Here is a 24,855-nt window from a genome sequence, read left to right as displayed (position 1 = left end):
ATGAATATATAAATAACAGAAAATGTGATTTTAATACTTCTCAGTAAGATGCTATAGAGAAGTGATTTAAACTCTTTAAATATTTTAACTAACAAATAATTTATTTTCCTATATTTCATTAAATTTGTTTACCATCAAAGATCTGAGCATATGATCAGTGCTAATTTAATGAGGGGATATTGTTTCAGATAAAACCAAATAAGGCTAATATCCTTGTTATTCTGTTGCAACTCATTATAGGCAAACACGACTTTCACTGGGCTACTTAAAGTATTGAAATTTGCTCAGATAATGAAAAGAAAACTACCTATTCAGGATGATTGGAAAATTGGGGTAGATGATGGGTTTAGGGCATTAATGTGCTGAAACTTTGAAATGGGGGCAATACTAAGACTGCATTAAAATCTAAAAGGGGGTTATTTTGAGTTTAAATAGCCTCAAAATGTACTAGAATTGATGTTTTGATTGACAAGAAGTTATCAAACATATCATCTTGATCCACTCCTTCCAACAGCCATAAAAAGTAGTTTCCTTCTCTGTAGTACAAAAATGTATTAAAATAAAATATATTCAATCTCCATTAATAGAAAATATGACCATAGATTGTTTTTTTACAACTTAGCAGGATTGTATTGATATTTCTTTATATTTATTCATTTTGAATGAAGTTTTCTCAGAACAGTCTCCAATAAAAAGATTTTTATTAAAAACATATTTTTCTACCAAATTGTATGATAGCCAAGTGAAGCATAATTGGGACATGCTGGAATTCTCTTTCCAAAGATTCTTAACTAATAAAAGTTATCAGAAATATTCTTATTAAAAGTAGTTATATTTTGCTTGGGCAAACTTTGGGGCCCCATTTTTGGAAAAAAAAAGACATAGTAAATCTGACTTTTAAAACAAAATCCTTTTTCAGCTCAATGCTAAATTATTATGAATGGCTAAAAATTATGAGCAACATTGTAAATCAAAGTCCTCATGGGAATGAATACATGCCAACAAACTGCGACATGTGTGCCCCCAGCAAAGGGAACATCTTTGATGGAACCGCAAACAATTTTTATTCTGATATATTAAATCCATCTAACCTTCTCTCTTTGGAAACAGGATTAAGTTCTAAGAAGTATCCAAAGAGAGAATACATTAGATGCATTCTAAATAGAATTAGACACTCACAGCTTTCAGAGGAAGAATAATGTAAAGAGGCCCGTAAACTTTCTGTGTTGCCTAGACTATCCATTTGAATTGGATTTCAAAAATTTCATGGGAGAGTTACTATATATTTTAGTAAGGATCGAATTAACCCCTCGTCAATATAATTCATGCTAAACTTAAATGCTCTTATGCTTTATTAATCTGACCAGCCATTTGGTGGAAAAAAATCCTCTGAGGACTACAAAAGCTTTGCTTTATTTTTTAGTGATAAATATGAAACTACTTGTAAGACTGAAGATAGTCTTGGAAAAATAAATCTCACTTGGTTTATATTTGGTTGGACATTCAGGACTAAATAGCACTCATATCTGAAGAGAAGGGAGAAATGTACACTGTAAGCCAAAGGGGCATCCAGACATATAAAAGTACCTCTTCTTTAAAGACCCAAGAATGTTTACGATTAAATTATTGTCATATGACTGGTTTAAATATTTCAAGAATTGGGGGAATCTACTTGGAACCTTTAATCCCAAGATCTTTGGAGGGTTAAACGCCTGTTCCTCCCAACAGAAGAAAAGAACTGTTTGCAAACCATTACAGGCAGTATCAAATCCATCCATCAAAGCTCTCGGTAGCAGGAGAATCCGTACTTTTCCTTCATTTAGTCAGAGGTATCCGAAGGGTGTTTCTCATTTCCAGCCAGCACCTCCCCCACTGTCATTCACCTCATATCGCAGTCGCTCAAGAAATTGGGCTGGTTTTGTCATTCCTCGCTCACCACAGTCTTCTCAGAGCTAAATCATTTCCTATTTCCTTTCATTGTTCTTCATTTTAAAAAACACTTCTGTCGCTCTAATTTAATGAGAATTTAAATATATTTTAGCAAGTAATGACAAAAAAGTATTATAGGCAGGGATCCAACATCATCGTCTCTTCCTCAATATTTCACTTCAGCTAGTTGATGTCACTGTTGCATGAGGAGGAGGGGAAGGTTAGGGGATAATCGGATCCCATGTGAGGTCCAGCTCAGCCACTTACTAGCCCGGCTGCTTTGGGATATCTACTTGACATCTTTGATCATCAAGATCTTCACAGAAGTATGAGCCTAGTATTCAGCTCAGTGTCTGATACAGTATAACAGGCAATGAGGTAGCCATTGTGACTATACTCTCTATTGTCAAAGGTGCCAACTCTAAAACCGACATGCTTCCCTTATAGCAGAAAGTCCTGTGTATATTTTCCATGGAAGCAAAATTGATGAGGCTTATTCTACCCTAAGAAAATGCTAATTGTCATACACGAGACTCCTTTGTTTTTATAATCCTGTGAACAAAAAATTATGTCTTAAAATCCTGTGGAATAAAATTGAAAATTTTAGAGAAACACCCAGCTATGAACTAAATAAATTCATCCAATAAACATTTGGCAAAAATCTATTCTCTCAAATAATTCATGGTAAAAAAAATAATACAACCAATATGCATAATTAAATATGGTTTGGTAAGTGTTTTAAAAGAGATGTGTACGTGGTAGACAACTGCCTAAGGAGAACCAATTAGTGTAGATTTGGGTCCTGGCACCTCTCTGTTGCTAAAGAAATTGGGATTACATTCACTATTTATACTAATCTAAATTAAGAGATATCTCTCTAGGATAGGCCATATGCTGAGTTAGCAACCAGATTTTGTTCAATTTTTCAGACATGCAGAGAGTTTAAAATAGTCTCACCCAAAGACATATGTTTAATCAGATTGGAGTTTACCAACTCATGTCTTAAAAAATTAAACTGGCAACTTAGAATCTATTGATTTGACAGCTGATGAGATATCTCAAATCTTCAAGTTTCTGTTTTTAAAGCAGTCTTCAAAATGGTGACTTTTTATCTTCCCACAAAAAACTTTTTTTCCCAGAAACTTGACTTAAATAATAAATCCTTAATTTATATATGTTATTTATAAAATTGAGCACCTCTAGAATTTTTCTTTCAAACTCATATAGCTGATGCATTAAATGTATCTTTAAAATGCCATTTGTTGGAAAAGAGTACTGAGCATACCCTTGATTTTATCCTCAGCAATGCTTGTGAGGAAAAGAACGAAGAATTCAAATTAATTCCAAGATGAAAATGTATACTGTTATGAAAAAATATTAATTACTTGTGAGACAAAAAATATGCATGTTACATGATTTCATGGAAGTATTCCCTCCTTCATCTTTCCTTTTCTTAACACAAGTGCACAATAAAAATAATAATCTATTTAGAATGTTAATATGTACTCTTCTGTTTAATTTTAACTTTTTATCTATTGTTATCAGGCAAGTGATAAAAAGAAAAATTAGTCAATAAAAGAGATAGTTTTAACATTCTCCGAAAAGAACAGCAGTACACACATAGACTAAAACGTAACATCCATATCAAAATAACTTTCTCTACAGAACTTAGTATACTGTTAAACATATTGTAATAAAGGCCATGGACAGTCACAAATACAACATAATCTGATTACTTTGTTTCTGCTTTACAATCACTTGCATTTCATCCTCGTCTCAATCTTGGAGATGATCGTTGGTAGCAGATTAAGCCAAAGCCCCTGAAGCAAACATGTTAAGATATGATGCCTTACATTTACTTCTTCCTATAAAGCCGTAGTTAAGACTTAAGCTAAAAATGCTTCCCTCATAAATGAACATAGGGAAAAAAGAAAGAATACTGAATAAGCTGTAAATTTAGGTTTTGATTCAGAAAATAAATTACAGAAGTACCAGAAATCTCATATACCCTGCCAACAAAATGTATCCTTTTTAAAATTATGTGATTCATCTAGGGGTGATTAAATCAGAAACCATCCCAGTGATTCAATGATAGCTTAATGTCTCATTAAAAGAGAGGCCTGTATTTATATGAATTTGGAGAAAATCTTGCTTTTAAAAATATTATTTTTAAATGAGTCTGGTTCTTCACTAATTATACTATATATTATGAAAAAGAATGTTTTCTAAAATGTCAACCATGGATTTAATCTGACTAGAGGAGCGAATTAATTGTTGAACTAAGACGTCAATTAAATGTTAGTTCTACCTGCAAGTCATTTTATAGCACAGACGCTAACAGGTTATTCTAATGAGACTGCAGTGCCACCCCTCACCCTAAAGGTGGTGTTTGGTGTGCTGTGAAAGGGATCTCAAAAATGATTCTGTGACTTAAAGTACTCCAAAGTGCTAATGTGTATCAAAATAGATGAGCTTCTGATGATTATAGTCTTAATTTTCCCACTCAATTCAGAAACAAATTCCTTTGATTTAAACAGCATAAGTTGAGTTTCATTGTATAAACCAGCGATTTGCAACCTTTTCCATCTTGTGGCACATGTAAATGAATTACTAAAATTCTGCAGTACACCAAAAAATGTTTTATAATTTTTGCCAATCTGACAAAAAAAATAGCTATAATTTTGATTCATTCATACTCATTGGCGATTGTTGTGTTGGTGGTTGTCATTTTTTTTTTAATTTGACAATCTAAGGGAAAAGAGGTCAGTGCCCCTGACTAAAATAGTCAGGGATCGCATGTCTTAAAAATTCTTGTGGCACACCAGTTGAAAATAGCTGGTATAAACAGATGGTAAAAAGGTCTGAATTACCAGATTTATTGTTTAAAAACTACAATCATAAAAAGAGCAGCAAAATATCATTCAAGAAATAGTAGTGAAAATTAAATTCATAAAATATTGAGACTTTTGTTATTGAAAAATTCCTACAAAGTTAAGTTTCTCATTGAGGAGCACATAACATGGGAAACCACCAAAAAATGTGGAATTATGCAAAGGCTCGAAAGCAAAACCAAATATCAAGCCATATCTTGTGACCTTTGAGCAATTCAAATATTTATGGTACAAAAACAATTTATCTTAGCCAAGAGAATATTACCCACATTATTTCTTGTATAATAATCAACCCTCCCTAGAAAAATATTTTAAATTAGACATCATGATATTTACATTCTGTGTTGTACTAAAAACAAAAATAATACTTTTCCTACAAAGTATGTTTTATTGAAAATTAAAAACACAAAACCTCTTCCATATGAAGTTGTGTTAGATTCACTATACAGTAATACAACCATACATATTGATGAAATGGGTTTGTAATAAAATTGGAAATTAAGTTAACGGTTCTTCATTTTTAATCACTAATAGATGATAATCTCTAAAATCCACTTAATTGGAAGAGAAGAGAGCTGGCAGACAGTGATTCTGGAACCAATAGTGACATCCAGCTTTATTTTACAAAAGTCAAGAAGGATTAACTTATTTTCCTAAGTGGAGAGTTAATACAGCAGAACCACACAGGTAGAGGAGAATGGGCCAGGTGAGGTGAGACAAGCATGATGGAAGGACGCCATGACAGAACAGGCCCTTATCCTTCTCCTGGCCTGACTGCTTCCGGGGGAGAGTTCCTCCCATTTCTGGGAGGGCAGACACTGTTGACCCGATTTCAGAAATGTCCACCTGAAATAGGCCGAGGGTCTGTGGTGTGGGAACACTGCCACTATGACTCAACATAATAATAGGCAATTAGTATAAGGGGCAGCTGGGTGCACTTTTTCCATCCTCCTGAAGCCTCCTGAAACCAGTGTTTTAGGCCTGTCTTTTAATGAGTTATAAAAGTTCGAAATTTAGAAGAGAAGCTGGAGAAATAGCTGCTGATCTCCCTGCAGCCCAGTGATGCACCTCTGCACCCCATTCAAAGCGCTTAGACACAGAGAGCATAGATTCTGGACTACATGTGGGTAATTCATGATATAAGCAATGCTGCCCACTAATGCTCACCTACTTGCTACTCAGCATTGCTCATTAATAATTCCTACATTGTAGACAAGAGGTCATACAAAGGTGTTATTCCCCAGATCATGCTAAAATAACAAAAATGTAGATTCATAAACTAGTGGTCAAAATACTACCTGTTTGGCAAATGTTAACACTTGACAAATGATAATAACAGTATTTGAAATGTTAGTTACACAGAAAAAAATGGGTTTGATGCACAAAGACATATATTGCCTAAATATGATTAAAACAACATGTAAAATAAGTAAATCTTTCATAGATTTAGTAATTGATTTCACTTTGATTCTGATATGATCCTCCTTTTGGCCTTCGTGTGAGCATCTGTAATGTGCTTATTGAATGAGAGGCTTTAATCTAATTTGCCTACTGAAGCAGAATCCTATAATTTTATAATTAATGACTCTTAATAGCAAAGCAAAAATGCCCTGGAGCCATGTGAGAGGATGGGTCACTGGAAGCGATCTCAATCCTCCCTGTCATTTGTGGAGGTAGGATCAGTAGCCAGCAGGAAGGGTAAAGAGAGTTAGCCGATCGTGGGATCTAAGGAGCTAAGTTGGATACTCAGCTAGCATGTTTCTGCACTGTGGAAGTCACTATGAGACCAACTTTTGACCCAGGTGGCCAGTGGCACATGTAACCCCATTTTACCTCCACTGTTCCGATCAATACAAGTAGAAGTGCAAGCTCTTGAATAAAACAACCATATAAAACCCCAAGGGATGGAGATCTATCTCAATCTAAATTAAGTTTCTCAGGGCTACTTGACATGGGACTGGAGAACTCCAGGCTCTTATCTATCCTCCGGTGATAAGTCAATGATGTCTTCAGTTTTATTCACCAAGATGTTTTTAATCACATCATCCTAAACTAAAAGCAGAATTTTCTTTTAGTAAGGACAGGACTTTAAAAGGGAAAATTCAGAAAACATAACAAAAAGACATTAGAAACATAAAAGTCACTCTGCTTTTGAGCCAACACTGACCTTCTGTTCCAAAAGCAATATGTTTGTAGGGATTGCTGCAAAAGCCTTGTAGCTTGACTTGGTCTTGTATTGCTAGAATGGACAACCAGAAAGCAAGAGTGGAGATGAAAAGAGGAAAGAATATAACATAATTTTAGACTAGTTCTACCAGGTTAAATGACAAGTTGTTAGACAAAGAAAAGTGTTTTATGCTTGAATAACTTGTTTTTAATAGAAAAAAATTAGTTCACCATATTATTTCATTAGAATGAGAAGCAAAGAAATATCATAGTAGTAAGCCTAGGGATTATGGGCGATTCTATGATCTATAGTTTCAGAACTTAAAAGTGTCAATTTCTAGAAAGTTATATATAAATTTCTCCTTAACATCATTCCCTCATAGGAGCATTATTCTGTAAATTTGAGGGTTCTCTTTTCCTTGAATTTCAAAGGAAAGTAGTTCATTTACAGTGTCACAGTTAACAAATATTATGTCAATAAAATATATTGAACTTTTGATACATTTCCTTACATCATTCATAAAAACAAAGATCAGAACACATAAAATTTAGTAGCCTTTTAATAAGCAGCATATTCTGAATAAAAGTAACTTCATCAGATTAATTCAAAAATGGAAGTACTAGAAAGTTCTTGATCTTAAATTAATTTTTTAAACCTTATCATCTCCTGTACTTTCTAATATATTAATGTTAATGAATCAAATAATAAAATGTCCTGAGTTTTAAGTACAATTCAGAGAAACATAGTTTAGCTTTGTGTAGTATCTGGGGGAGAGGGCTGAACATGAGGAAGTTGTAGAAATCGGGGTTATATTCATAATCAAAAGCCCAGCTTTGATATTGCTGTGGGTCCCAAGCTGCTTAACTAAGTTCAAGGCTCCTGTCACTTCAGAAGCCTCTGTCTCAGGCAGCTTTGCCAGGGGCTCAGAGTCAGGGGGAAATCTGTTCACAGCTCCAAGCTGCCTCAGTCCACTAAAAAGCAGAACAAAGGGACTACAGAAGAAGACAGGATAATCAAATCAAATAAAGCCTTGTGTTTTATGGATATAATTGAAGTAAACTTCATTAAACTGGTGCGATGAAGGTAAGAAAAATCAAAATATCCAACCAAAAAGAAGTCTCAATCTTTACCCAGCACCACTACGGTCTTCAGACAGCAATGAACTTGGATACGGACAAAAGAAAAAGTCATCTCTTCACAGGGAATAGGAGCTCACATTTATTACTAGGCAAATCATATACATTCCCTCATTTAGTTTTACAGAAACACTCTAACTAAAGAGTCATTAGGAAAAGGAGACATGGTGAGGTGAGGTGTCATTTTGCCTGAGACTACACAGCACATAAAGAGTAGAGACAGGTTCCGCATCCAGGCTTGCCCGGATCCAATATCCATACTTTCTCTACAAGATAACACATCCTCCCAGTGCATATTTAAAGACAAAATAGTACAGAATAAAATATATCATTAATACTGCATGATGGTTTTAAGGATATTTAATTGTAATGATAGTTGCTATAATAATAATAGCTAGCAATCTCTATGTGCCAGGTCCCATTCTTCTAAAGGCTTTATGTATATTATCTCATTTAATTACCACAACCAATCTATTAAGTAGATACTGTATTATATCCACTTGATATATGGGAACTAAAGTGCAGGATGTTAAATAACTCATCTCAGGTCACTAGCTGGTAAGTCATGGTTGGGATCTGGACGCAGGCACTCCAGCTCAGTAACAGTGCACTCATCTCCCATATGCCCTTGCCTCTCAGCTCCGGATGCACAATCACTCATAATGTTTGTCCTCTATCTGCAACTGCCCTAAAGTTGATAGCTGGAGAAACCTTTACACAGAGATAGCTTGTTAATTAATGCACATGTCATGCCATAGAATCTTAGAATCAGAAGTGATAATAACTGCCGTCTGATTTAACACCCTCACCCAAGACGTAAATCTCAAGTTTGGTCCTCTGTTCAGGCACCACATCAACACTAATACCTCCCAAGGCAACACATTAGGTAAAATTGTTAGAATTGGTACAAAATTCTTCCTTAAATTGAGCCAAAATATGCTTCCTGCCGTCTACTCATTGTGCCTATTTCTCCTCCCTGGGAATCGTGTGCACTCTAAGAGCTCTCCTGAGCACGGTACTGGCGCGTTCACTGTTTCTACCAACTGCTCCTGAGCAGCCTTTAACTGAGAATTTCACTATCTTTATCATTTCCCTCTGTCAATATTTCTTTAAATTTCAAATGGGTATGTGTTTAGTTAGATGTATTTTTAATACAAAGTAGAATATAATCATCATTTTCATGATTCGACAATGAAGTCACTTAATACAATGAAGATTATAATTGAAATTATCTCTGGTTTTTGTGCTGAGTTCAGAAAATATAGGAGACTGCACTGGAGTTAGTTCGTATTGTTGGATCATAGTGAGCATGCTACCACCCCAAATCCCTAATCCTTTCATTTTTTTAAACATTTGTTGAAATTAAAATCCACCCTGCAGTTATGCTTTTTCTCTAGATCTAGAAAGAGTACTTTGGGGTTTACCTCTACCTAATTTCATCTGACTATATTTGGCTTGTCATTGTAAACTATGAAGATAAATATTTTTATATCATTTCATGAACCATTTTGTTAGGTATGTCATTTTTATTTTCATTCAAGTCATATACCAGGCATCAGGAACTCTTGTCTACCGAGTTCTGTTAAGCTAGTTGACATCAATCCATCCTATAAATATATTTGGATATAGCAGCTCAACTCATGAATTCATTCAACAAAATATTGTTGAGCATGTACTTTGTAACATATACTCTAAGTACTAGAAATTCAGTAGTGAACAAAACACATAAAGCCTTTATTTTCTAAAGCTTCTTATGTCTTAATGAGTGGAGACAAACCATAAACAGATAAGAAAGCAAAGGAAATGTCATAGGGAAACAAATAATGTCCAGAAATTTGAAATAAGGTAATAGGTTAGAGAGTGACCTTGAGGATGCTTTGGATTGGGCCCTTGGAACAAATGTGAGTTCACAGAAACACATCATTACACTTTGCATGTCTTTTTGTTCATGACATAATAAAAGATATCACAGAAGCTAGAACTTGGAAGGCATTCCACAGGTAAATGTCTGTTGCTTGAAGAAAATGTCTTCTTCCAGTTATAACTGTTTTTGTAAACATTCACAAACCAAAAATATAGGCTATAACTTTCAGAATTTATCTTCCATATTTTTGAAAAATGAAACATATGGCTCACTTCTCATTCCTGGTAAATCTCTTATTTTCCATCATTTAAAGTAGTTTTGCAATAGAAGTAGAAATTTCATCTGTTTTAAGACACAATCTATCTAGACCAGGAAATACGAACTTACTTAGAACCAAGTGATCTTTCTAGTTCCTCATCTATCTTAGGCTTTATGCATCTCTAAGACATATATAGTTTTCCCTTTTCAGTCTGAAAATCATTCTTGTTGCCATAATAGATACATTTTGGGTTCACTGTATTTCCTCTGGGTTCTTTTAACACTATTCTAATTTGAAACATATTTCTTCTACAGCTCTCCAAGGCTCCCAGGTGTTAAGGCAAATTCACTGGGTTTGCTTCCTTTGTTTAAAATTACAAATCACTCTAGTTAAGGTGAATATAACTGGAATAATAGACTGTAGTATTACAGGCTGGAATCACCATCAGCTAATCATAGAAGGTAGACCTGACCAGCCTGACCCTGAATGTAGCAAAATATTCCCCAAGGGGTAAAAAAGAAGCTTTTGTCAGCCACTGACACATGTGTGTAAATCATTGCTAAAATCAATCCAGAAAGCCTAGCCGGAGAGAAGTGAAGAAAATGGGACACAGCATCGGCTAGTATAGAGATGGAAGTGACAGAATAGCAGGGATGGGAGAATTACGGAAAATCCAGAATCCCCAGAAAGGCACCAAGAACTTTGTGGAGGAGATAGAGTAAAAGACAGTAGAACAAAAAGAGAAAAAAAGAAACAAAAAAATACATATGTGTGTAGTTTCAGCTGTTTTACCGTTTCACTTATGTCTGGCTGTAATGACTGATGAATGTTTGTTACTCTACCTACAAAATATATACAGAAATGGTATCTTTGCCTTCATTGCTATAATGTCACCAGAGCCACCATCACTTCCTAGGTTGTTGCAAGAGCCTCTTAAGGTGTTTTTTCTTCCCCTCTCACCCTCTTAGAGTCTATTCTTAACACAGCAGCCAGATGGATAAGACTGTGTTAGTTATCTCTTGAAAACCCTGCAATTGCTTCCTGTCTTACTCAAATTAAAAATCAAAGACTTAGAAGTGGTCTGCAAGAGTTCCCAGGCTGGCAAGAGTTCTGAGTTACGTCCCCCTCTTGACAACCTCAGGGTCCCCCCACCCCACTTGTGCCACACTGGCTCCCCTGTTCTTCATGACTGCCGGGCACTCTCCGGCCTCAGGGATTTTTCCTGACCACACTCTCTCATGAACAACACCTCATGGATGTCACCTTCTGAAAGAAATCTGTCGTGACCGTCCAGCATGAATTTGTGACACCGTTCCTTACCCTGCTATACTTTTTCATTACCACATATGACCTTCTAACACACAAGGAAATGTACTTATTTGGGGGGAGGGGTTATTGTTGATTGTTTCTGTTCCACCATAGAATATACATGTTCTATGAGCAGATAGTTTGCTATTTTATTTATGGAAATACATGCTTACGTATTTGAAAAGTGCCTTGCACGTAATAAGCACTCAGTACATATTTATTGAATGCACAAGTGATTTGTTTGAACTCACACGAGCTATGCAAGCTCACGGAGGTATATTTCATATTGCTTGTTTTCCAGATTACATGTGATCAGCAGAAATGGAGAAAGCTACACAGAGACTGTTGCCAGGGTAATAGGTTTGGAAATGTTTTGAGGCCTTAAAGGAATGGGAGTTTATAAATAAACTACCAGCTAGAAGTTCATGAACTATCAAAAAGCTCCCAACTCTTTCCTTAAATATGCTACGTTTTCCAATAAGTTTAAGCTCTGCATAGGCACACCACCATCTTGGGTGAGTGTCAAAATGCATGGAACATCATAATAACTCACTAAGAGAAAATTTAAACCATTTCACAAATAGAGGCAAAATATATTGGGACCCAAATACAACTCCATGCACTAATTCTATGATATTCAGGCTTTCCCAAGGCGGAAAAGTATCTCAGACAACATATATCTTGATCAAAGAGTAGGCTGAGCAACATTCAGGGAAATCCATCCTGTCCATGGCCATGATATCCTTTTTATGGAATAATATCATTAACTATATCTGAAATAATGACTATGTGTGAAATAATATCCTTAACTATATGTAAAATTTTTTTAATATCCATTTTATCAAGCTAATGCAAACATTCAGAACCTTAGGATTCGATCTGTGAAAAAGGAACACTAAACATACTTTTATCTGAATTTAGCTCAGCATGCTCTAGCTGTTTCATTTTATTTTAATACCAAAGGCCAGCAGGGCCTTTGAACTGATATCCCTCAAGCATTCATGTTTTAATTTGACGGCCCGTTGGCTAACAGGACCCCTTTCCTTTCCGGACCCAGCACTAAGTGGGGCGGACCTAAATCTGAAGCTCTTTGACTTCAAAGACAGCCCTGTGTTCATTCCAGCCCCACAGCGAAGCAAAACAAGAAACAATTCGTAAAAGCGTATAAGTTCTTTGATATCCCAAAGCTTTTGTCTATTTCTTCCTACCAATCTATAAAATAATCTTAGCAATTTAATAAAAGCTAGTCAAACATCAAAAGAAAGTAAAATAAGGTTTATCTATCCCAGAATCCATTTAAATGAATTTTTATACTCAAGTTCTCATTTCTGCAAATAATAGTTTGCAATAAAAAAATATGGAGGCTGATTTTTACCTGGAGACATGATAACAAGAAGCAAGGAAGAGATAAATACACAAAGAAGACATGTCTCAGAGAGCGACTATTTTTGCAGAAGTTATTCTAGGTTTTACCCATTATAAGAAACATTTTTCTCTCAAAGCAACAGGTGAAAATAGACAAATTATAATTTCTTCATATTTTCATAATTGTATTTACATCAAATTTATCACGCATTTCTATGCACTTAATTTTAACTTGCAAATGAAGTAAAACAAAATATAGGGCAATTGCTGAAAATTTATTAACATTGGGAGCAGTAAGTCAGCTGTGGAAAAACAAGTCTTTAACAAAATGGATTTTAGGACAAAAAAGGGCCTGACTTGTCAAAAGCCCCTCTGGGCCAATCCTCTTCCAACTATTGCCAAAGAAACAGGATAAAACATGAATGAAACAAAGTGAACCACAAACAGAAACACTTTGAAGAAGCCTCTGGAGTATGATCACTGTTCACAAAGGTGATGACTAAGTGTATGGCACTATGGTTTAAGAAATAATTGCTAATAAAGTCAGGAAATGGTAATGTTTAGATCACCAATTTATTCAATACACCACAAATGAATTCCATAATCAAACACATGTATTGAAATGGCGATCACCACGTCGATTTTACCTCAAATAAAGAATATTTTTAAATTTAGAGTTATAGAAAAAGTTAGATTTTCTCTAACCCATTTGTTTTGAAAGTTTAAAATACAAGGACTTAATCTCTCATGATACATTTTTAAAACAACTCAAGTACATGCAAATTAATAATTCTTATCATTATTCCATAATAATGATGATTTCTTTCATGTGAGTTGTTTAAAAAGGCTAAAATGACAATTAATATATGAGTTTTTGTTTCATAGCAATAAAGCATAGTAATGAAGAACACGGCTTCAGGAATCAGTAGACTTAGATTAAGTACACATGTCAGCCCTGCCAGGACAAGATAAGCGACCTGGGCAAACTAGTCACTGAACTTCAGTTTCTTGGTGTATATAATGGAGAAAATAATATTCCCAACCTCAAGTGGTCATAAACTTTAACTGACATAGTCCCTTTTAATGAATTTCTAACTATGTTGTATAACTGCTGGGATATTTCTTGAACCACAGAAAGCATTCAGCATCTGTTGCTACAATCACCATCACTGTTATCATCACTACTTGATGGTAGGCCAATCTTCTTATGTCTCCACATGTACTCCCCTGGAATCTTCTTCTGGGTGCTTGGTCAGGCTATTTACCATTTCTGAAGTACCAACTCCTTCCCTCTTCATTAAGATTAATTCTAAATATTTCTGACAGGACTGACATTTATAATAAATGCCCTCACTAACCATATCTCATAATAATATTTCTAGTATATCAAATTCAGGGCACAATTACATGTAATCTGCATTATACTATGTTAGTGTTTCCATATATTTGTTTCTAGCTTTATTATAGATTTAATAACTCTACAGCTTCTCCATATTATACATTTATTTTTTGATGAATAAAAATTTTTAAGACAAAAAAATTGTCTCTTACTTTCCTTAAATACACACACAAGCACATATACACACACATCTCAAAAACACTAGTATAGTGGTAGGCATACAGTGGGTGTTTAATGCATGCATTAGTTGAATCACATTGCAATATCATTAACAAGAGAATGTGGGTTGTTTCATCTTTCCCATTTTAAGTTCATCATTGAAACAGAGTTGAACACAATCTCCATGGAACTTGGAAGCTCTAAAACTGTTATTTTAATGCACCAAACTGAAAATCCCAATTCCCTCTTAATATAAGCACTGTCATTATTTTATTTTATTTATATAATAATGGCCAAATTCTGGGTGTATAAAATCCACAATCTAACTTATTTGAGAATGGTTGGGAAGTGGTCATGCTCTAGAACAGAGGCACCTTCCTCCAGAAGAAGTGAACTCCACAGGTCACTCCTTCAAATGTTTCCCTTCTCATGTGAAAATAAATGCCAGTTTCATACCTCTGCTCAGTGGTTTGCTTCAGAGCATTTAAAAGTCAGTATTTCCCCTTTCTTCATTCTATTTCCTTATACCCAGCCTGTCATTCTTTCTGTATTTCATAATTACTAAGCTTTTAGGTTTATTATAAATCAAATAATTTTCACATACATAGGGATTTTCCATTCCCTTTTGCCCTATATGTACATAGCTAGATCCATATTGCTTTAGCTTGAGCTATAAAGAACAACTAAGAAATCAACCTGGTAGAAGGGGAAAAAATTAATAATTATGAATGAATGACAGCAAAGGAAATAGATTTCAAATTGGCTCAGCAAGAATAGGGGCCTAGATCTAAGATAATATTCCATTTTACACTAATCCTGTCTACTATTCTATCAGTACAGAATATTTTGATGGGTAACAGAGTCCATTTATTAAATAATTAGAAATGTATCATATTCCCAAATCTCAACTAGCTGCTTTAAATTCCATCTTTGGAGTCTATGATATAACTCATATTATTATGCCTAAAGCTAAGTTCCTAAAGTTCCAGTAAGTGAAGAACTTGCAAAATCAACGAGTTTTGCAGAAGCATGCACAGTTTTAGACAGATTATAATTCATCTCTACGTTCAAATATACCAAATCCTAGTTCCCTCCATCCCACTGCCAATGCCCTTGCACTTTCTCTATCTCCTCGTAAGAACAGAATGAATGTCATAATTGCTGATATTTTCCCCCCAGAAAAAAAGTTTCTTCCATATTTCAAAATAAGCATGCACCATGCAACGTGCAAAAAATACCTTGGGTTTCTTATTCTCAGAGTCTGCTGATGTGGGTAATGCACAAGGTGAAATCGGCTCCTTGGTTCTTGTTAGAGAGGTGGGAGGTGATGGGGTTGAAACAGATGACCTGTGGTCGGATATTGAGCTTTCAGATTTCCCAAGTCTTGAAGGCAAGGTACCACTGCCACAATTTGGGTGCAGTGCTGAAGGACTGAGCCGGAGTGCCTGAGTGGGGAGATTAGTATGAGGGAGAGGGAAGGACCCCAATTTGGGGTGAGAGGCAGAGCTAGCACTGGAGACAGGGGGTGAAGGAGGAGCTGAAGGATTCTGCCCCTGGCCTGATATCTGTGGTGGTGCTCTCTGGGACCTGTTGATCATGTTTGAAAGAGCTGGGGAAGGATGGAAACCTTTCTCTGGGGAGGAGAGTGTGGCTCTTTGGTTAGTGGGAAATGGAGAAGACAATGTACAGGAGGCCGATTCAGAAGGATATGTGTAAATATTCCTGGGCTTTTCTAGACCTCTGAGGTCGGCATCCCTTTTGCCCTTCCAAGAAAAAGGAGAAAAGCTAGGTGGGACAGGAGGAAGACCTACAGGACTCAAAGTCTTTGTTTGTAGCAGGGAGAGGGGAGGATTGCTCTTCAAAGTGGGTGATGGTGTTTTCTCTACATTCAAAGAAGCAAGGCTGCTGCTGCTCACAGGTTGTGTGGGAGAGAGGGAGGGCGCCTGAGACAGGGAAGCAGATTGGGTGAAAAAAGGTAAGTGAAAGGATTGTTGGTGAATGTCAGAAACCTGGTGTTCTCTTTGCTCAGGAGACCCGGTTCTCAGTGAGCCACTTGAGAGAGATTTTTTAGGTGTGGACAGGGTTTGCTTTTCTTTTTGATCAAGTGTGAGTGTGGATGAAGCCAGGGAATTGAGAGAGAAAGTGGGACAGGACGCAGGGGAAAAGGGTCTCTGATGAGAAGGGTTTGACTTGAGGATGGCAGTGAGAAGAGAAAGTCGGGATGGCACTGGGGATTTCACCCCTGACTTTGACAGATTTCCACTGGATGACGCCGGGCTACAGATGGTGGAAGAAGAGCCATGGAAAGAGGAGGTAAATGGCTTTGGACTTGGAGAGAGTGAATGCATGACAATACGGACTGGTATGTACAAGGCTGAATTCGACTTCGGAGAAGCACCAGAGGATGGTGACGCAGAGGTTTTCAGACTTTCTCTGGGACTAAGGACATGCGACGCTGGCGTCGTCTTCCTCAGAGCTTCCGATGTCAGTCCAGGTTTTTGGTCTGCTTCACTGGGACTGGATAAATTAGGACCTGATAACTGAGCGGAATGGGGCAACTCTAATGTCGAGGAGGTGCCCTTCGATGCAAAAAAGGGTGAAGAGTGAGCGGAAGTTTGGAAATACGTAGCTGTTTCTTCTACCAAGGCCCCACTGACATTCAGCCTCCTAGTGTGGAACTCCTCTAGGACAGAGGCTCCGGCGAGGTTAACTGGGTCAGGTGGTGTTTGCTGATTAGTTGGAGAAACAAAGGACAGAGCAGGTGGTTTACAGGCAAGCTGCTCAGAGGTAGTGGAAGGAGAAGTTAACTAGAGGAAAGAGAAATAGACAGATTGTAATCGGACATTATCAAAATATTCTTGGCACTTGTGTGTTTATGCAAACAGTTCTATTAGTTTGTATGAAGAGGCACCTTAAATCTCCATAAAATGGAAGAAATTCTGTTTTGCTAATAAGGCACTGTTTTGAATTTGAAATAAAATATAAATAAACTGTGAGGCACTATATACTGTAGCACATTTATTCCCTAGGATGACCATCAATATTAAATTGTTTTCACATATTTCCATACAGAAGACAATTCATTGACAAAATCTAAAAGAGTTATCTTAATTTGGAATCGTGTCATTTGAAAAGATTGAAACCACCATCAACATAAATTTCAAAATTCACCTTGGAAAATGAAATAAATTTTCTATCGCAAGTATATAAACCATAATATAATAATAATGAATACAATCCTTAAAAAACTAACATACTTCGAAGTTTGAAATTCTAAAACTTGGACTACTCCTACATATTGCGAAACTAAAAATGCCCAGAATGCAAAGATGCAGCACTCAACATCAGCAGACAGTGATAAACAGCGAGAGTGAAAGCAAGTCCAAAACGCAGAGGGAATTCTAGCTGACAGAAAATATTTTCCCTTATTACTTGCCAAAATGAACACGAAATAAGTGACTCGGTTACATTGAAAGGAATGTGAATTCTCTCACAGCAAAGGAATCCCGAGTACTTTACAAATGCAGTCTGCCTGAAACTGGACAGCCCATCAATTCCACATAAAATAAAGAAATAATGCATCATTGTCAAGAGAGGCTAGGCAGGGACTATAAAATGACGGAGTGTGTGTATTCTTGTGCTATTTTAAAAATCACCCATAAATTCTGAAATTGTAAGTGATTCTAGTCTGGGAAGCTCTTTATTCCTCTTTCAAATCTTTAAATAGAGGGATTTTTTCCCCCAAAATTATTGATTTGATCCTATCAATCCATAAGAGAAAGGAAACTACTTGTGCCTAATAAAGAATTTAGGGAATTAATGAATATTTATTATCTTATATGTATATATTTTTCACATTACATAGCAGGAAAATGTGTGGGCATAATATTTAAATGTAATAAAAGGTTGGTTTATAAATTCAGTAAAAGATAGGTTTTGCTTGGTTTCTTGGTTTTGCTTAAGATGTCCGTGTTAAGTTATCCATCAGCCTTAATGTGAAGATTTTCATGTCATATAGTTTTGAGTTCTAAAAAATATTTAAAACTAATCAATTCAAACAACTTACCCCAAACTTCCAAGTCTCTGAGCAAACATACCCAAAATATTCCTGTTTTTAATGTGTAAACTCCTGTGCCTTTGCAACACAGAATTCTTGCCATATAAATAATATTTGAATATATGGGCATAACCCAGAATATCTGAAAATGAGGAATAATTTTTAAAATCAAGCAGAATTCATTCAAATTGAGAAAGAAAGCTTAAAAATTCCATCCCATAAATTTTACTTAGAAACAAGTCTGTTTGGCCACTGTTACATAACTGGTGCATGTGATTAGCCATAAATGAAAAAGTCTTCTCGTTGTTTCCAGTGATGATCTGTCTCTCTTCACAGATGGAATAAAGTAATTTCAAGACCCAGTAGGGTGCCTTTTCAGGTTATGCCAGAGCTATTGGTAAAAAAAGTTTTATAAGTTAATAATAAGAGCCCCCAAATCCCATTATCTTTTCAATCATGTTCCAAATAACTTCAGTTTATACAACAAACATTAATTCATCCTATCGTCAAAGTATCATGTTTAAATAGTAGGACTCTAATTTTGAGGGTCTTACTTATTCCTTCAAACTTCCTCAAGAGTACAGATTCTAATTACCACATTTTCTACTGCATTAGGTCATATGTTATCTGATATGAGTAACTCAGAATTTTATTGTATTTTTAATAGTTGATTATTGAAGAACTTATAAGAGAATAACCAAAAATTCTAAGAATGTTATGTTTATGTTAATCTACATGTTTTTATAATTTCCTATTCAATATATCAATAAGTATTCATAATCTATTCATTTCTAATTTGCAAATACATCCTGGTATTATTCTAATTTACACTAGTATAAAAAATGTGGTTCCACATTTTTATAAAATTCCCAGGAGTTAAGAATACATTTTTAATGAAAAATATTCATTGTCCTGAGTTCCACTTATTAATAATTTTTTTAAAGAGGAGGTAAAGACATGAACGATTTTATGCAGAGAGAAAAAATGGATACCTGTCCAGTGCTCAGCCAGTAGCCCAGACTTTATTTTACCTCTTCCCTATAAACCTCTTACTTCTACAGTAATGTCTATAAATTATTTCTGTCCCTTCACTCTCTCCCATTAATACCCCCCGTGCTGTTTGTTACTGGGTTTGTTGCTGATGCTATAATTCTTTCTCCCTCATACCTGCTCTCCTTCTTCTCCACTATTTATTTCTAGCCTGATCTTTGTTGATTCCTTTGCTTCAAACATCTTTCAGAGCTGCCCCTGACTGTGTTCTCCAATCCCAAGCCTTCTTCTGATTCCTTGAGCCCCCTTACCACACACGTCCTCCAGAGTCATTCTCAAAACTCTCTCCCTAGAGAGGCTACCTTGACATTCACAATAATCTCAGGATCAGAGGATACTTGCAATGCTCTGCTGTCATCAAGTGGAGAATCTTAGCCATAAATCCACCCATAGATCCTATATAATAGAGGTCATTAGTTATTTTCACTACCAATCTCTAAAATACAGCTGCCTTGTAACTTTAGTCAATCTAAATAAACTGTTCCTGTATATATTCATTTTTCCCTAATGTGTCTATGATATTCCAAAGCATCTGAATAAAACTAAAGTAGTTGATCTGCTGCTAGATGATGTTCTGAGCAGTTCCCAAGACTTGGACAGCACCAGATGTCAGTCCCATAGAGTTGTGCTTTTCTTCCTGAATTTGCACAGCCTAGCAAGGCAGAAACTCCAGAAGACCCTCTGTTTGCACAGTCGTGACATTATGAAGCTTGGCTTCCTAAACTTACCTGTTATCAGTCCTCTTCTTGCTGACCGACAGACATTCACAATATCCCTGGGCATATTCTCAGCCTTTCTTACCTGAACATTTAAATAACATTCAACCTATCATCAGATTGATCTCTTACAATCTGATCAAGGCGTACCTATGTACAAGATGTCATCAATAATTTCTCTGTGTCTACCATGAACTAAAGATCTTTCCTTCTTAAAAGAGCCCTACTATAGAGGACACATGGACAAAACCAAGGGGGAGGGTGGAGGTGGGGGAGGGAGGTGGGTTCACCTGGGGTGGGGTGGAGGGATGGGGAGAAAAGGCATACATCTGTAATTGAATAACAATAAAAATTAAAAAAAAAAGAGCCCTCTCTTGCTATCGAATCTCGTCTCCCCCATTCCTTGCTATATTGCATATTTTGCATATGGTATTACTAAAAGCATGTTTGTGTTAAGTTTTAGTAATACTTTGTTCAATCTGAACTTCCTTGTGAGTATTGTCAACATTCTAGCCATCTTGTTTTTATACCAATCCACTTGGCAAATCTTCATTCTTAAATCATTCCTACCAACTGCCATTATGTTCCTAGACCTAGTCTATTTAAAGCTGCTACTAAAAACAGTAACACAACCCTGTTGGCTGGTTTGCAGGGCTGCTGCACTTCATTTACAAACGGGTTCTGCACAAGCACACCAGCTGAGAGTGGACTGAACGCCCTTGTGCCCCCGCAGAAGGAGCACCATTCTCTAATTCACACGGAGGATGAATAAGGCACCGTGAACTGGTGCCCTTATAAATCTGAGGTCTATAGTCTCAGCTGGGCCCTGTACACCTCAGCATTTTTGTTGGTTGCTTTTTTTTTTAAGTTTTCTTTTGTTTGGCCCTCAGATTTTCTCTCCTGTTCTGAAGAGCTGGGTTTCTAAAAAGTTAGCACTCACCACAAACCCTTTTCCCACCATTCCCTCATTGTTCTCAACAACCTAGAGTTCTTTTCTCCAAGAAAAACTGAGATTACCAGAAAAGTCCAATTTTTTTAGATCTGCCTTTCACTTTTTTAAGGTAAATTTTCTCGATGCACTCCAAACCCCAGCAGCTCTTACCTTCTTAGGGATTGCATTCCATCACTCCTATGCTATGTACCCATCTTTTTTTTTATTTTTTACTAGCTCTTTCATTCTAACATAAGTATAAAGCAGAATCCTTCCAATCTTTAAAACCATAATAATAAATATCATGTAGTGGATTGTAAAAATGTCCACCACTCTCTAGTCTTTACATTAAAAAGGAAAGGTCTTTTCCTCACCCCTTAATCTCAACTGGCCATATAATTTGTTTTGGCCAGTCTAACATTAGCAAATGTGATACACGAAGCAGTGGCTAGGAAAGCACTGTGCATTGGAGACTACTGGCTTGCTGAATGCAGAACATTGCCACAATATGGATGAGCCCAGGCTAGTCCACTGGAAAATGCAAAACCACCTCTCAGCTAACCATCCCCAAGACAGCAAATCACCTCCCATTCAACCAGCAGCTAATCACAGATACATAAGTGAACCATAGCAAATATCAGCTGAGCCTGACCCAACCCTGCTGAACCCAGCCCAATTGCAGACTGGCAGATTTCTGAGCTAAACAGAAGGTTGTGTTTAAAAACAATAAATTTTGTCATGGTTTGTTAAGTGGAAAAAGGTAACTGGAAATGTGTGCATACACGTACACTAAGATCTTTGTGGGTCCTGTCTTTCCCATCATTACAGGCCCACTTTTGTCTCTTGATAATTATACCTGAACAATGTAATAATCATCGTATTGCTTTCCATTTTGTGGCCAGCATATCCAAAGTAACTACCCAGAATCCCCTCTTGTATAATCCCCTCTTCTTGAGTATGGGTGGAAGCTGACGTGAAGGAATTTTGAAGTCCCTAATCAGGTGACTTCAAGTTAATCAAACAGGAGACTATCCAGTGTGGGTATGACCTAAACAAGTGAATGCTTTAAAAGTGAATAGAAAGGTCAGAGATCAAAGTGGCAGAGAAAATAAATAAAAATGGGTAAACATATTTGTTAAGCCACTGAACTTGTGGTGATTTGTTCTGTAGCAACACAAAACTAATATACTACCCCCCAGCTTCTTAACCGCCCCCCGCCCCCCCTCTTCCACAGAACTCTTGTCACCAATGCCTACGATGATTTCTCCCTCCTAAAACCAACGGGCATTTGAATTCTTTATCTTTTCTGATTTCTCTCTAAAACCTGATACTTCCAATCTCCCCCTCCTTTTCAAAACTACTTTAGCTGCGCCTCTATTTCATCACTAAGTCCTTTTCTTCTTTTATTTTCTTCTTCTATGTTGGTGTTTCTCGCCGATTCCCAGAAATGCCTAAGCCCTGCTTGTTTGACCAGAAAACTTGTATTCTTTACATTTTAGCTCACACAATATGAACCTTTCCTGAGGTCTGAGGCCGATTTCTATTGCCCATTTTCCCTCGAACACATCACCTTTCACTGTCATTTTCAGGGGCATCTGTTTCTCAAGTTCCTTGAAGGTAGGCACTGTCTTTTAACGTGCACTCACGGAGTGTCTAGTGTCTAGATATTGCCTTCCTGCAGGAATAAAGAAGTAAAGTGCCCTGTGGGTGTAGGAACAAAAGGACAGACGGCAGGAATATAGTGCCTCCTTAAAGAAGGTCTCATCACCTTCCTCGGCGGTGATCCCTCCAACTCTGCCGCAGACCCCAGACAGTGAGTGAGAGTGAGTAGGGGGTGGAAGGAACCATGGCTCCGATAGCCAATTCTGTCTTACCTCACAAGAGAGAAAAAAACTGAGTTCCAACATCAAGTCAGGAGACCCTCCTTTTAAAAACCTGCATCATCGTTCTGCTGGAATTGACAAAGCAACTTGATTTTCCATAAATGTACTTCCTCTGTCCCTGGAACTAATGGTACAAATAAATGGCATTTCAGCCGGGGGAAGCAACAGGGCACCAGGGATCGCAGGGATTCTTCCAGCATCAGAGCAGAGCCTGGGTCCTCCCACTGAGTCAGAAGTCTCCTAAGTGTGTCCAGTCTCACCACAGAAGGTGTCAAAAAGGTGAAGAGGACAGAATCATATCCTCACCCTAAGCAGAAAGGGAAATGGGGAGGTGGCAATGAGAAGATCACTAGAGAAAAATGGTTAAAAAGTAAAATCACCCACTGGTGATTTTATTCAAAGGTGAAAGTAAATATACTCAATAATATGGTGAAAAATTCGCACAGTGACATATGGTTACTAGACTTTAGTTTGGTGATCACATCATAAGGTTCAAACACTACATTAGACAACTGAAACTAATGTAATATTGTATGCCAACTATACTTAAATTCAAAAATAAATTAATCCATTTTTAATTGGTCAGGCATGTGCACAGCAGTTAAAAGAATGAGGGCCTCTACGGTTTTCATCATCACAGCTGCCTCTGGGCAAGTACATGACCGAGAGAGCCCACCCAGACTCTGAGTTACTACCCAATCGCTTCTCCCCCACTTGAGCAAGCCAGGCTCGCTTTTTGTTTTCTTCACCCTCTGCCCCATGTAGCTCTGCTCTGCATGCAGCCAGAGTGTCGCCCGGACGATGGTCAGGTGCACATTGCTTTCTTACCATAAATGCCTCTTTCAGGAAGTACTTCCTGTCATTCCAAGCTGGTCCTCCCAGCAGTTAGCAGAATCCAACTGGGAAGTTTCACCTACCAGCTTCTTCCAAAGCTTCCATCTCTAAATCTCTAAGGCCACGAGTTACGTATGGATGATCTGTTTTAATGAGCAAAATATGGAGCAAGAGCTAAACTACGAGGCAGGAGTCCCAGGCTCTCTTTTTATACTCCATGACAGTTTCCTCTCAGCTATGGGTTAAGACAGTTCATATAATGATGTTAATTTCCTATATATATCACAGGGTCATGTGAAAAGGAGGAGCGTTCACTCATTTATTCACTCATCAGACACTTTCCAAGCACCTACAAGTGTCCCAAAGTGTCCCAGGCATTGTGTTAGGTGATGGGGACCAGAGGCAAGAAGATTTTTTAGCATGATGAGGCTCACAAATATACTAGAATAATAGAAACATAAAAAGACTATTCTAATACAGTGTGTTGGTATGAATAGAGTGTTTCATTACAACATTGAGGCCCTAGGGAGTATAAGGAAGATTTGTATGTTGAATGCCCTGTCCAGATTTGTTGTAATCCCTTTTCCATGGATCCATGAAATCTAGGTACTTAGTAAATGTGAGAGCTAATATCCAAATTTCCCAGAATTTTATGTAAGAATCTCTTTTATTTTGACCTCAGCCAGTTCTTCTGACCTTATTTTCCATCTTCCTCCTCCATAGTTCTTACATCCAAGCTACATTTGAACCAATATATAAAACCTCTCCCCCTCACATGTTCCTTACCCTGTACTGTACCCCATAACATCTGCCTTCTTAGACTTCTTAAATATAGTAAATTATTTGTTAAGAACTCACCATGGGCCAGAAACTGTGATGAACAGTTTATATATAAATATACATAAAT

General features: G+C 36.8%; 1 protein-coding gene across 11 annotated transcripts in view; it reads right to left on the bottom strand.

Moving 5' to 3' along the window:
* Positions 1-24,855, bottom strand: part of MLIP (muscular LMNA interacting protein) — a 225,113-nt gene that overhangs the window by 85,573 nt on the left and 114,685 nt on the right. For 10 of the 11 annotated variants that reach the window (XM_053914200.2, XM_045193378.3, XM_053914199.2 and 7 more), the window contains 2 exons: positions 15,716-17,284; positions 6,988-7,059 (listed from right to left, as the gene is read on the bottom strand). In XM_053914200.2, the coding sequence (XP_053770175.1) occupies positions 6,988-7,059; positions 15,716-17,284 (1,641 nt within the window). The remainder of the gene's footprint in view (positions 1-6,987; positions 7,060-15,715; positions 17,285-24,855) is intronic. The other variant, XM_053914206.1, reaches the window with a different exon arrangement.

The sequence above is a fragment of the Desmodus rotundus genome, chromosome 11 (genome assembly GCF_022682495.2).
Source record: "Desmodus rotundus isolate HL8 chromosome 11, HLdesRot8A.1, whole genome shotgun sequence".
Classification (NCBI taxonomy): domain Eukaryota; kingdom Metazoa; phylum Chordata; class Mammalia; order Chiroptera; family Phyllostomidae; genus Desmodus; species Desmodus rotundus.
The sequence above is the reverse complement of the archived record's forward strand: the minus strand, read 5'-3'. Positions and strand labels throughout refer to the sequence as shown.